This window comes from Typopeltis vanoorti, chromosome 25 (genome assembly GCF_054136105.1).
Source record: "Typopeltis vanoorti isolate ZY-2024b chromosome 25, IOZ_Tvanoo_1.0, whole genome shotgun sequence".
Classification (NCBI taxonomy): Eukaryota; Metazoa; Arthropoda; class Arachnida; order Uropygi; family Thelyphonidae; genus Typopeltis; species Typopeltis vanoorti.
In genome coordinates, this window is record NC_143573.1 from 19299795 (window position 1) to 19314052 (window position 14258).

The 14258-nt window shown below is 33.1% G+C and overlaps 2 protein-coding genes across 3 annotated transcripts in view; both read right to left on the reverse strand.

The window, feature by feature from the left end:
- Nucleotides 1-13652, reverse strand: part of LOC150092584 (DNA excision repair protein ERCC-8-like) — a 138085-nt gene extending 124433 nt beyond the window's left edge. The window contains exon 1 of one of the 2 annotated variants that reach the window (XM_090414801.1): nt 13498-13652. The gene's annotated coding sequence lies outside the window, so the exon portion shown is untranslated. Of the gene's footprint in view, nt 1-12196; nt 12299-13497 lie in introns of those variants that run through there. The other variant, XM_090414802.1, reaches the window with a different exon arrangement.
- On the reverse strand, nt 5403-13504 carry Hat1 (histone acetyltransferase 1). Its single transcript, XM_090414800.1, has one exon. The coding sequence runs from the start codon at nt 13443-13445 to the stop codon at nt 12210-12212; it is 1236 nt and encodes a 411-aa protein (XP_090270926.1). The 5' UTR covers nt 13446-13504; the 3' UTR covers nt 5403-12209.
- Nucleotides 13653-14258: the final 606 nt, after the last annotated feature.

Genomic DNA, 14258 nt, shown 5'->3' on the forward strand with positions numbered 1-14258 from the left:
TCATCACCTCATATCTTCTAATAATCTATAGACAATTCATAATATACTTAACCAGAAATTATATTCTTGTTTTAATCCTTATCCCAGCATAAGCAAACAAAGTTAGCATATGAAGTATCATAACAGATAGTCTACTAGAATATATAGACTTTTCATTTTCTATCAAAATAAGAACTTCCCCATGTTTTCTCTAATATCATGTAATTAAATATATGTTTTAATTAATTTAAATATCCCTCTAAAACAAGAATATAATTTCTTGCTAAGTATAACACACTTCATAACCAAATACAAAAACTTCCTACAATTCATGATATTCTTCACACCAGTGTAGTCTATTAATGTTGATTGGTATGGTCGATATTTGTATGCAATTGTTAAAATCTGTTAATTTTATTATTATCTTATTAAAATATGTTATCAAATCTTCAAATATATCTGTTTTCTGTGCCTTCGTAAAAACTATAGTTATCTCGTTTAAACCTTCCTTCTTAACCTTTACTATACTTCTGACTTGTGAGCTTTATATTATTTGCAGCCATATGTGCAAAACTTACAGAACAAAGAAATCGCCTCAGGCCAGATCCAATCTCTTTGTCTGACCCACTGGTGTTTATTCTCAACTGAATTTAGAAAATTTATTTAGTTTCTAGCTGCACCACCAAATTTGTGGGTGGGAGTTGAATCTCCCTCCGAAAATTCGCACACAGTAAACCACATGGAACTTTTCTCTCTTAAGTCTAAGTAAATCTAGCAACTTAAATTTTCTGTTATGCAGTCGTGACAATATCTACTTTAAGGTTCACAGATTTGAATTAATGAGTAGTGCATTGGAAATAGAAATCAGGCAAGTTATTTAAACAAGAAAATTTATTTAACATCAATGAAATGTACAATGGGTCAATTTTAAGCACTAAGTAAATTAGCTTCTATGCTTCAAATCACAACTAATGACGTTTACAATTTAGTTCTTTATCATAATCAATTCTAGTAAGACCACGTGTCTATAATTTTCTCTCATTAAACCACCTTCACAATCTTCTTATTTCTAGCTAAACAAAGGAAAGATCTTACTTTGAACAGATGTCTGGTCTTTTCTGAATGATCCCTGAAATCACTTCCTTCTATTACCATCTGACTTTGGTACTGCACTTGGATATCATCTCCGAGATTTTGTGAGATCTCCTCTCAATATTGGCGAACATTTGGATCTTGGCGGCATGAAAACTCTGCATCTAATTTCTTCTAAAACCGTTTATCTTAGTCACGTCACTTTCTCGGCATTTACTATTTGGAATGCAGGTCTCCGATGCCGATTAGAAATCATTTCCCAAGATGTTATCAAAACTCTGCTGCCGTAACATACGTCGTATCATTGTACTTCTCAACTCTGGGACCTCGTCAACTTCTGGTCAGAACCCCCCCCCCCCCCCCCCTCGTGACCTCAAAACTTCTCACTGATCCGGGAACGGGACCAGACGAACTCGAACTCCACAAACTGCTCTGTCAGGAACCAAACTAAATTGTCGCACTGAACTCCTTTCTCACCATCACAACTCTATTTATCTGGCTCCGATGACCTTGGGGTTCGCTTACATCATCGTCCCCCTGGGTATTACGATGTTCTGCACCCACCACCCTTCTCGGTCGTTGCGTTCAGGCAGGAAACCCCCGTGCACTGTTGATCTTCGAGGTTGCAGTTGCCCCAGGTCATTACTTAATATGACAATCCATCTGGAATTAGAATTACCAGTGACTAAGGTTTCTTTAGACATAATTTATCTTATACTTATTTTCCTTTGTTCTTTTACAAAACTTTTGAGATGACAATATTCAGTAATATACAAAACAATTATTTCTAAATAAAAAAATGAAAATTTCTCTATTAACCCACAAGTATTTTTAGTGAATTTTGAGTACCAGTAAAATTGGTATACAAGAGGTTTTTGAATAAAGTTCCTTGAATACACGATTTTACACAATTGCCCTTCCATAGGCTATGCATCTCTTTACATAAATTTGATTTTTCTGCACTACCCTTCCATGTATATTTTCATTCAATGTTAATTCATATTATCCTATGCATTTCTAGCTTGTATTGGGTGGGGGGGGGAGGCACACCTTAGCCAAGAAATTTTCAGAACAGCACAAAATGCTTTTACAGAGGCTTTTGGTGCACCACTCACTCCAAATATAGAAACTGGATGTAAAAGTCATGGATTTGGAATTTAGTGTTATGAATTGTAGAGGAAAAAGTAGTGTATCGAGCAAAAAAGGATAACAAGTTCACTATTGATGAAGACTAGATGAACATGAAGTGTGGACCACTAAAAGTTCAGAGGTATAAGTTGGCCCCAAAAAAAAAATCTGACCTGGGTATTATCAAAATGTAAGAGGGAGTGAAATGAAATCTCACTTCCTCTTACATTGATATGACAATAGCCTTCAAAATTGTGTTCTAATGCTGAGCATGTTTTTTTTGTTGTAAAAACAATAAAATTTTAATTAAAAAAAAATTCTTTATTAAAAATAAATTCAAATTCCATCAAAACTAATCTGCTAGGAGATATTTTACAATGCAGCCAAGATTTCTACATGCTTTTTTCTTTTTTTTTCATATAAGAAATATATTTATGCAAATATGCCTATCTTATGCTCACCTCATCAAGTTTCTGATATGTACCTCCAAGATGTGTTCAGATTACTATGACTGCATTAAATGATCAAGTTTACATTATTATTAATCTCCTATCAACAATTTTCCTCCAAATCAATCCAGGACTTGAGCACTCCAATCTTGTCGTTGGATATGACAATATATTGGAGTGCTCACAAGACCACTTAGGCCTTCGTCTTCCTCTTGGCATCAAACACCTCTTTTGCTAATCTTTCTTCACCCATTCTATTTAAGTGGCATATCACCTCAGATTAGCTCTACTGAAACATTCTTGAATGCTAACAATGTCAAGTTCCTTTCTAATATCTTCATTTTTAATATGATTCTGCCATTGATGCAATTGGTTCACTCCCCAATTTTTTTCAGAACCCTCATATCTGTGGTCTCTAGTCTTTGATAAAGTGCTTTATTTCTAACCCAACTCTCAAAGCCATAACTTAAGTGATTTAAACACTGTCTTGTATACTGCTAGTTTGGTGTTATGACTAACTTCTCTCTTATTCCATATAAATTTATTCAGCTCTTTATGCATCACACCAGCTTTGCTTATTCTATTGCCTATTTCCAGATTTAACCTGCCATCTTCACTAAAAACTGTGCCTAAATAGTTGAAATATTTTACTTGTTCTATAGGATTGCCATTCAGAATGCAGCTGAATTTTTCTATGTTCTGCCTATTTTCATAGTTTTGGTCTTTTTTTATTACTGTTCATGCCAAATTTGTTACAACTGTTTTCCTGGATCCTGGTTTTCTGAATGAATCCTGGAGACTTGACTAGATCTGTTTAGTAGCACAACATCATCTGCATCAAGCAAAGAGCTAAGTTTGACATCTCCAATTCTAATATCAGGCTTCATGCCACTTTCTTTCATGTGATCCATATAGATAATGAATAGGAGTGGAGATGATGTGCATCCTTGACTTATCCCTGATTTTACATCAAACCATCTTCCTGTATTCCTTCAATTTTAGCTGCTGACTGACAACTTAAATATAGACTATGTATTGCTCTATATAATGTACCATTAAACCTATATAATCAGTTTTGAAAAGCTTTTCTCTATGCAATTTGTCATATGCCTTTTCCAGATCTATAAAACTTAGTACAGATCCTTGTCATATTCCCACGATTTCTCAAAATCTGATCTTGACAACCTCTATTTAGCCTTTACCCAGCTTGTTCTTCTCCAAGTTTCTCTTCCACAATCCTTCTCATTTTTTCTCAATCTCTTTTCGAGTATGCTTGCATAAATCTTGCATGGAACTTATTAGAGAAATTGCTTTGCAATTTTCACATTCAGTTTTATTCCCTTTTTTAACAGATGGGTACTATGAGAGCTCTACTCCAATCATTGGGAATTCGGCCTTCTGACCAGGCCCTCTGAATTATGCAGTGTAGCCACTGCAAAACTTTTATACCTCCATACTTATGCATTTCTGGTTGAATATCATCTACTTCAGCTGTCTTTCCACATTAAGTTTTTGACGGCTTTTTCTACCTCAAGTATTTAGATGTACTCTTCTTTGCATTACACTTGAAAATTTTCTAATATGGTTCTGTCACTGCTTGATTCGTTTAAGTCTTTCAAAGTCACTGCTTTAGACATCTAGGTATCCTTATCTTTAGTTTTCATGCCACCATCATCTTTGATTCCATTTACAGTGTTCTTTCCTCTATTTCTAAGCTTCAATAGCAACCAAGCATTTTGTTAGCTTCCTGATATTTATTTTCTGTCTGCCTGGTTGGCTGAGTGGTTAGTGTATCCACTGTCCAGCCAAAAGGCTGCGGGTGCGAATCTTGCCATGGGCATGGATGTTAGCAATTGTCTGTGAAAATACTTTTTGTGGGCAATAGATGGCACTGGTGTAGACGATTCATTTTGCTGTAGTTGGTGGTTGAAACTGAGAGTTGGTGTCCTCCCTTGATGAGTCTGTAGACTCCTTGGAAGTCACATAATAATAATATTCTTACCAAAATCTTCCCATGACTTTTGTTTAGCTAATTTTACACACAGCTTAGCTCTCTTACAGTTTTCTCTCCATTCTTTTAGGGTATCTGCCAACTTATTTGCTAAGAACTTTTGGTGTGCTTTTTTCTTTTCCAGGACTGCTTATTCTGCCTTCCACAAATCCATCCAGGGTTTAAGAATTACACAAACTCCACAAATTACAAATTAGAGCATTGTAAACATTCAATAATTACAATGCTGAAAAGACAGAAGATAAAACAGTGAAACAATTTACATAGCAAGTTAAACTGATTAACCTAACTACTTAACCAGCCTATGGCAGATGAAATTTGTCAACTACCTTAACACTTCCTATCTTATTTCAATGCTCCACTTCACATCAATGTTTGGGTTGAGAAGTATACAAAATGTGGTTGGCAAGAAGGCTAAAAGTGCCACCAACTGATAACTGTTAGTAAGTTCACAGCATTCAGTTTCAAGATGTTGCTACTTTCGAATTCATGAAAAAGTATTTGCTTTACATAGCCATAAATAGCCATTGATTATATAAACAAGATACTTGAATTTAATGGGTACAAATAAGTTGTTTTTGAATTATCTTCAATTTTATAAACAGACTCCTTCCTTATTTTAAGACCATGCAATATGTGCAAAGAGAATGATTAGGTGCTATATGTGTGGGTGTGTATATCAAACAAAATCAAATTTTTTGTGTGTTAAATTATATGCTTCCACTCTGGTAAACACTATAATGTGACAACAAAAGGATTTATTTATCTTTCTATAATATTACATAAGTGTCAAACAACCTGCCATCTTATGGCATTCTAAATACAACTTGAAGTTCAGAATCTTAGGGGGGGGGGGAAAGGACTTGACAAATTTCACTCAGTAGATATTAAGCAATTACAATAAACCTTTTGAATTATATTGTATTTAGTTAAAACAAGTTAAGACTTAACTCTCAAGACAATAAACTATACAAAAAAATAAAATAAATAAAATTAAATAAAGATAGGTGCAAAAGTAAGACAATATTAAGTTATTACTCAGCATCTGATTAGGACTGCATTTTTGTCAACATTTAAAAATGAACTATGATTCACTGGACAAATGAAAATAACAGCAGACAGCTTCTTTTTTTTTTTTTCTTTTTTTAAGTGTACCAAAATTATCTGAAAATGAGACTTCTTTGATCACTCCATACATTTTCAAGTATATCTTACAATAACATACTGCTTCAGTAAACTTTTGACAGAGTTTACAAGGTTAATTCTTAAACAGATGATTAGCATCGATATACAGTTCTTTTACTTAACCAACCTTAAAAGATACTGCAGTATTAGCCATGATTTATAAAAGTGCTTGATAATGAGAAAACCTTTAGAAGTTGCTATCATTATGCAAATCACCAGAAGCCTTAAAGATTAATTAGCTTTAATTGAACTTCATAGCTTCTAATAATATGTGAAAAATTACACGATTTATAAATAGCAACAAACAATATCTGCAAGCCAACATTCCATATTAGAAAAATGAAGACAATACTAACAGTAAAGCTCTTCAGGCACCAACCTGTGAAATAATTATTATAATATAAATTTATTTTGATTTATGGTTTTTTATTAACAATCATATAGCAATATAATCCCAAGGTAACAACTACTCAGATCTGAGGTACTGCTATTCAACTATTAGAGCAAACCAATAATAAAGGTAAACATGAAAAATATATAACAAATATAATTAAACTTTTTTTTTAATGAAAATTTTGTTCCTGGTATTCCTTGTATGAAATCTCTCATTCAAAAATTAATCATATCAATAAACGTTTAAAACTTAAGTTAGCACTTTAAAAGGGAGAAGTACTAGAAATACTATTACATGACACTTCCAAGGAGTCCAAAGACTGATCGAGGGAGGGCACCTATTCCACAAATGATATAACTTTGAGATGAAATTTAAACTGTAAGAAGATACTCTGACAAATATTAAGACATTGTTTATTTAATTACTACATATAATAATTCAGCCAAAAATATAACAAAACATTCATGAACCTGAGTAATCATGTGTCCCATTTTTAACCATCATGCCATAATTCTCTTTGTCCCCTTAGGAAGGGCTCTAGCACATGTAGTATAGTGTCTAACTCAAACATTAACAATTACAGTCTGCTTTAATATGTATATTTTATATATTTATGTTTGCTGCACAAAGCTGGGATCTATAAGCAGTAGTGAAGATGACATTTAAGAGTAAAGCTACTGAAATTATAAAGCCAATGTGACAGTCAACCATGATCACTAATCTGGAGATAAAAATTATTCCTTACCTTAGAAGGCGTGATGTCTAAACTATGATGCTCAGGTTTAGATGGGAATATAGTGAAGTATTGAAAGATATTATAATGAGGACATAATTAGAATCTTATGAAAATAAGAAAATGCAACGTAAGATTTTGCAGAAGAGATGTGGTAGGAGTTTTCATATGATGACAGGAAAGGCAAAAATAAGAATCCATTCCTGGAATTTCATGTAATAGCATGGTCAGCATGAAATTTATAAAGACTTTTTTTTTTTTTTGGTGAATAGTGAACTGCTGTAATGCACTGAATAAAGTGCACTACTGAATTTCACTAAGATTCATGCAATGTTGTTATTATTCAGGTACCTCCAAGTCTTCAGAACACACAGTAAGAAGCTTTAGAAATGTTATTCAATGTTCATTTTGAGATCTGGAGAAAATTTTTCATAGCTTTAATTTTGAAAACTAAAAAATAAGCTATTACCATGAATGCTGATATTCATCAGGAGTTAATATTAAACTTAATCGCTGTTAAATTTAGCATTATGCATGAAAACAAGGACCAATTCACTGTATTAACCCAATACAGCAAATCACCTCTAGTGTTGAAAGTTCATTATGTTGTCATGAAAACTAACATTCTACACCCCCCCAGTAATACACAAAACAAATATAAATATCCTCACCATATCTTTTACAATATGAATAGTGTGCTATATTTCTCTTGCAAAAGAGATCTCAGTTCACATTCCCTTATCCTCAGTAATGTACAAATCACCAGACAAAATCAGATCTTTCTGCTTTGACTAATATTTACCTCCAGTCTCTCCCAGTACAAACACATCACAATAGCGTCCTCAGTATCCAAAAAGCATTCAAGATGCTATTTTAAGCTCTACACTATAACTAATCTGCTCATGTTTGGGGTGAAGCACCCAAAACTTCTCTAAAAAATTTTTGATGCTATTCAGAGAGCAATTTGGCTCATAGATGATCCCTCTCTTAAAAATTCAATTCAACCGCCATCTCACCGATGTAATGTCTCAAGCTCTGTGTTTTGCTACAAGTACTTCAATGGTCATTGCTCACTGAACTGGCAACCATCATTCCTCCATTTTCTGTTGCACCTGTTAATACAAGAGCAACATCAGCTTCCCAGCACTTTTTTACTCCAACTGCAAACACACCAAACCTGCTTTTCATCTTCCTCTTATTCCATCTACCCTTGTCCTCTGGAACAGCCTTCAGCAAAAAGTAATTCCAAACTACAACCTGCAACTGCAAAATAATTATATGAGAAGGCAGTAAATTTGTACAGGGTAAATAAGTGGATGTGCTAGCTACTAGTACATCCACTTTTTTTTAACCCTCCACAAGAGGTCACAAACCCTGCAGCACACAATTGCACACTTGTGAGCAAGTGGTCAAGGTAAAAGAAAGAACACGTTGATGTGATTTTTGAACAGATGAAGGTTAGGTTAAAACAATATGAAGAAGGGCGTTTCAAAGAGTGGACTGAAATGGAATAAATGAGAAGGATAAAAATCTGGCTTGGTAAGCTCAAAGCTGAATGGGGAACGCAGTAAAAAATATGTAAAAAGTCAGTTTTACATCTTAGAGTGAAATGGAGGAATGAAATAAAAATACCCATACAAAACAGGCAGAATCAGAACATTATAAAAAGGTATATCCATTTCTGGATAGCATGAAACATTTTTGGATGGTGTTTAATGCACTGAATGCACCCCTAAAGCATGAAAACATTTCTTCTGAGGCTGATTTATACAACATTCAGAGATATCCCACTTAAGAAAAGAAAAATCTTAAAGCTAGGATTATCAAGCATTACAATGGTTTCTTAATTGGAGAACAATATGTACTATCATCAGAAAAACTAAGGATAAGAGTTGAGGTTAGAGATTGTTTATGTATGAGGAAAGTAATCTGAGAGAGAAAAAAAAGTTATCAGTTTATTCCAGCTCTGGTGAGGAAATATGAAAAGAGAAAACCATCCATTGATCTTGACATATAATGAATGACCAACAAAGAAACAGCAATCAAGCTGCAAAGAATGGCTGGCTAGCAGTAAGACTGCAGTTTTGCAGAGACCTCTGTAGCAGGCTATTAAGTGGCCTGGACATATCCAGAGTAACCAGTTTCTTTAAACCTTTCCAAATGTAAACAAAGTGTGCTAGGATATCAGCCCTAATAGCAGAATCCATAGTGATGATCAAAATTTCATCGCAGTTACCCCTCAATGAATGAAAGCATGACTTCTTTCTTTTTTTTTTTTTTTAATACAGTTGCTTCTGTATATTTTTCTCATAATAATTTTAACAAGAGATCTCAGCTGTAGGTTAATATTCAGAAATATTCTTGCTTCCATCACAAACTAGCCTAATAGGTGATATAAGTTAGATACTAACTCCTGTTGTTGAAAATGTTAATTAGAGTAATTAAAACAGAGTTAATTAAAAGTGTTGTAAATTTCAGCAGAAATATTCTAAATCTTTGCATACTTCTCTAAAGTTACTGTGTGTGTGTGTGTGCGTGCATGCGCATGAACACACAAACACACACACACATTGTAATGAAAAGTATTCCATCCCCTCTATAAATTTCAACTCACCAAAATTAAAGACACTTGACTTTTAGAGGTGGTTTCTATTCGAGGGATATAGCAAAGAATGCAAAATGAATAGGAGAAAAATATTTTAAGGTTTTAACCAAAATACAAAAATAATTTTTCCTATCTATTAATCCAACTGAAAAGTCATTAGTAATGCAGTACAAAGTATCCAATTAAATTACATTTTCACCTAAAAATAAACAGGTATTTAGTCTCAGTTCTTACAAATGATAATCTGCAATTCACTTCTGTTCTCAATTCATAATGGACAGAACATTTATTCGACTGTTCATTCACTAATATGATACAAAATATATTTAAGCCAGATTGTTCACTTTAATCCCATTAAATGTCAACATGCTGATTTTGGTTTGTGACTAATGAAGCAAATGAAGGATAAAATTTTCTATTTGCATTCAATGCAATTTTGAGTGGAAATAAGTATTTTGCATGTAACATACACAGGAATTGTAATTCACTCCTCTTTTGCATATAATTTCTTTATACAATCAAAAAATATATATTTTATACAGAGAAACATTAGCAGAACTTCAACTTCACACAGTGACATAAAACTGTGTACATTGGTTTTAGATTGCTGAGAAATGAAAATTAAAAATAACCACACACTTGACATTACATCTGGTACTTTTCTGTATTGGGGGATATAATTTGAAGCCATATTATATCTCCCAAAAGGTAAAAATTTGGTCTAACGCTTCTGCTAACTACACCCTTGCAAGTATGTGATTAAGGGAGAGGAGGGGGGGTACTGCATTTTTTACTTGAACAAGTAAATATGTTGCCAGAGAAGCAGTTGCATGTGCTTTATCAGTGAATAATTGAGGAGATATGTGACAGACATGCAATATTAATTGGTGTAGATGCCTTCCATAATGAGTCTTTGGGCTCCATGGAGATGCCCATGTAATAATCTGGGAAAAAATGAAATTTAAGATATAAGATTTAATAAGTAAAAGATTCCTTTATATTTAAAGAACATTTAATAAGTGGAATAACGATTAAGTATTAAAAACGTTTTCGTAACTACTAAACTGAATTATGAAATATGCTGCAGATCAGAATGTATGTATTCAAATATATCAGATGCCCCAAAACTTTTTAAGTTCTTTTTTGGAGTAAAAACTATAATGAGAAAAAATCTAGCTAAGAATTTCTCAAAATATCAACAGGGTTAAATGAAAATTTATCAATCCACAACAGTTTTGAAAAAATTTTCCTACTCAATCACAGTGAAGAACTCAAAATAACTCATGAATTATGATGTAATGGCTACCTGGACTTTGTAAAACTGTACATAAGCAAGGTGCTGTTCAATAATTTTCAAAATGAATTACTACTGAAGCAAAAGATGAAACTGTAGTTTCAGTGTGATGAGATCTGTTAATGCAATAAATACCTGAAATTATATTTGTCGGTAAAATAAATTTTTACATCAAATAACTGATTCGAATGAGTTGATGGCAAGAATTTTTTTTTTCTTTTAAGAAGCATTTAAAGTTTGTGAATATTAAAAAATTTCACAAAAATTACTAGTTACCAAATATATATACTCAAACTGTGTAATATTTTTGTAGTAGGCAGTTCTTAAAGAGTAGGGTTCAAGTCAAGTATTAATTATAACAATATTTCTGTAAAAACATCTGTGATAATCTGGAACTATAATCTGTACGTAGGCAGTAATCTTTCTTCAATTGCAATTATAACCAATAAATTTACAAGACACCAGGAAGGGAAAGATTAATGATAGGAATTTTTTTTTTTTTTTAAATCAACACACAAAAAAATTAGAACCCCATTCATGATGCACTTTGGTCTTCTGTTCGAAACTGACATAGTTCTTCACAATTTATTTATTAGTGTTAATATAACTTTATGCAACTTATTAAAAAAAAAATGAAAGGTACGGATAGTAACATGGAATTATGCTATTATTTTTCCATATTAAAAGAATCATCTATGGACAAAGAGTTGGTAAAGCAACAAGACTAGAATTTTTAAGTGTGGTTTCAGCCAAATGAGAGTCACCTGGTTCAGTATAAAAGCTGAAGAATTTGTTTGGAAATAATAAACCAAAATATAAAATACATAAAGTGGTAGATTCAATAGACAAAAAAAAAATAAATAAATAAATCCCTACTTTTGTACCTATATCAATTATGGTTTCATACATTCATCTTTTAGGTATCAATGCCAAGCAGAAATGCCTTCCAATTTGAATCGTGAATAGACAATTTCTGGTATGTTGATCTTGATATCTAAGTTTCCCTTTGCCTCCTGCACTGATTTGCATAACTATGTTTCTGTTTTTATATCTTCTAGTTGTAAAACCAATGTGTTTAAAACTTTTTTTTTATTTTACAAAATATGTATAAAAAAGTAAATAAAGGCAAACTGAAAGGTGTACACTTATTGCCACTGGGAAAGAAAAAAAAAGTATGAATCTATGAAATTCTAACAAGAAAAATACATGAAAAGAATCAAAGATTAATATATATTAAAAAAAAAAAAACTTTCTAACATAGTTTTCACACAATATATGCATTCATTTTAATTATGGCAACCTCGCAAAGAATCTTGAAATATTTACCCAACTAATAAAGTTATAAACATTTTTCCACTGCTAGTCTTTCCAATATTTTCCTATAATCCGTTTCAAGATCTTTATACAAACGTTCTAACTGATCGATTCTTTGTTCTCGACTAGTACAATGAAGTGCTGCTTTTAATTCTTCTGCAGTTAAAGTCTTCTGAAGTTTTTTTAAGTCCAGTCTCTGTCGCTGAAATGGGGAATTAAGTCTATTTTTGACATCTAATCGATATCGTCTATATTCTTCTTTGTCCAACATATTAGTCACGTTTAGTCTTAAAATTTCATATATTCGCCTTGCTTGTTTCTTTCCTAACTTGAGAACCGTTTGTGCTTCGAGTTGCATCTCATCGGTGAAACCTTTTTTCAATTTTTCTGGCTTAAAACTCTGAAGCCTTAAGCAGTTTCTAGCATCGACAAAATCCCTAAGCCTAATAAAGTTTTCAGAAGGATCCTCCACAGTAATATCTATCACATCACGATCGCGAATATACCAGTTGTATATAGCTTGAAGCATTTCTGCTCCTAAGCCTCTCCTCTGAAATGGTGGTAAAATAAGCATCTGACTAATTCTCGGTCTTACCTTCGTTGGATACGCGTAATACCGATACACCGTTGTATACCCAATAAAATAATAACGAGGTTCGCCACCACGCATGGTTTTTTCATACATGGTAAAAAATTCCCAACGATCATCATCAATATCTATATAAGAAGCGGCATCAATGTACCACAATACAAATGTCTGAATCCTTTCATGATAGTCTTGAAAGCCGGGATAAGAAATATCTGCTCGATATATCTCATACGTGGCAGCACAATTTATTTCATCTTCCACCTCGCATGTATGTAATAACTCGCCATAAGGACTGAAATTTTCATCTTTCGCCAGGCATGCTGGAAAATCATTGATATTGGTAATAAAGCCTGGCTGAAGTTTTTCTCCTATTTTCTTCAAGACGTCGTCTGGCTCTACGCCTTCACTACGTCGAGGATTCACTCTTTCACTGTAAGTCATTCCTAAATAGGTAGATAGGCGTGCAGCAGTATAATAAAGCTTAACTTTAAGCCCTACATACCCAAAAATGCTTTCGCCATCGCCAAATAGCTGGTGTGTAAATTCTGGATGAAATGAAATTTCGTCATTTTCCAAGTCACCTGCTTCTCTTATTAACTTTAATTCAATTGCAGAATTAGCACTACACACATATGTATGAAGAGAACAATGTGAAAGAGACCTTCCCGCCATTTTGTAGCTAATTACGAAAATCGAACTTTCTTACAAGTCTTATTATACGTACCACGACTAAAGAACGGCAACCCTGTCTCGAATTGTCCTTGCAAAATTAGCACCGCGATGTATTTAGGAAACCCTACTATAAACCAGTGTAATTTAATATTTATCCTCATAAGCGATAAACCAAACACTATGACAATTCGAACAAACTTACTCACATAAAATTATTTCTTCTTTATTACTACAGTATATTTTAAAAATAAAAAGCGCCCTCTGTGAAATGAAAACGAAGATGAATATTAAATTAAGGGGATAAAATCGAGGATTATTATGTTATCATTTCAAAAAAGGCTAACACTAACTATCCATAATTTTGATAACAAGGGAGCAAATTAATATTTAAAGTATTATGGAGCTTAAATGACTAAATCATGAGTCGCTCTGATATTCATACCTTAATAAAGCAAACAAACAAAAAATTACTCAAACGTTTTCATACGAACCGAATATATATTATTATTATTTTTACATCAACTCTCCTGGAGTCAAAGACACTGTGAGAGAGAGAGAGATCTATACCATTAACAGTTATACAGGTTATTCCTATGTGAATCAACCATATTCACATAGGAAAGCATGACCGGAAACACCACCCGAAAGTGATAGGTGGCGCTGTTCGCCAGCGCTCCAGGTGAGCAATTGGGCCTTCGTCATTCAAGCTTTCGACGTCGTACGAAAAACATGTGTCGTTTTACGAAAGCTGAGATGGCAGACAAGGACCTCGTTTACCATATTATGTATCCAACTACTATTGAACTGTTCAGT

What these genes read in the sequence shown, in the direction of transcription:
- Hat1 (XM_090414800.1), bottom strand. Translation starts at nt 13,445, where the DNA reads ATGGCGGGAAGGTCTCTTTCACATTGTTCTCTTCATACATATGTGTGT.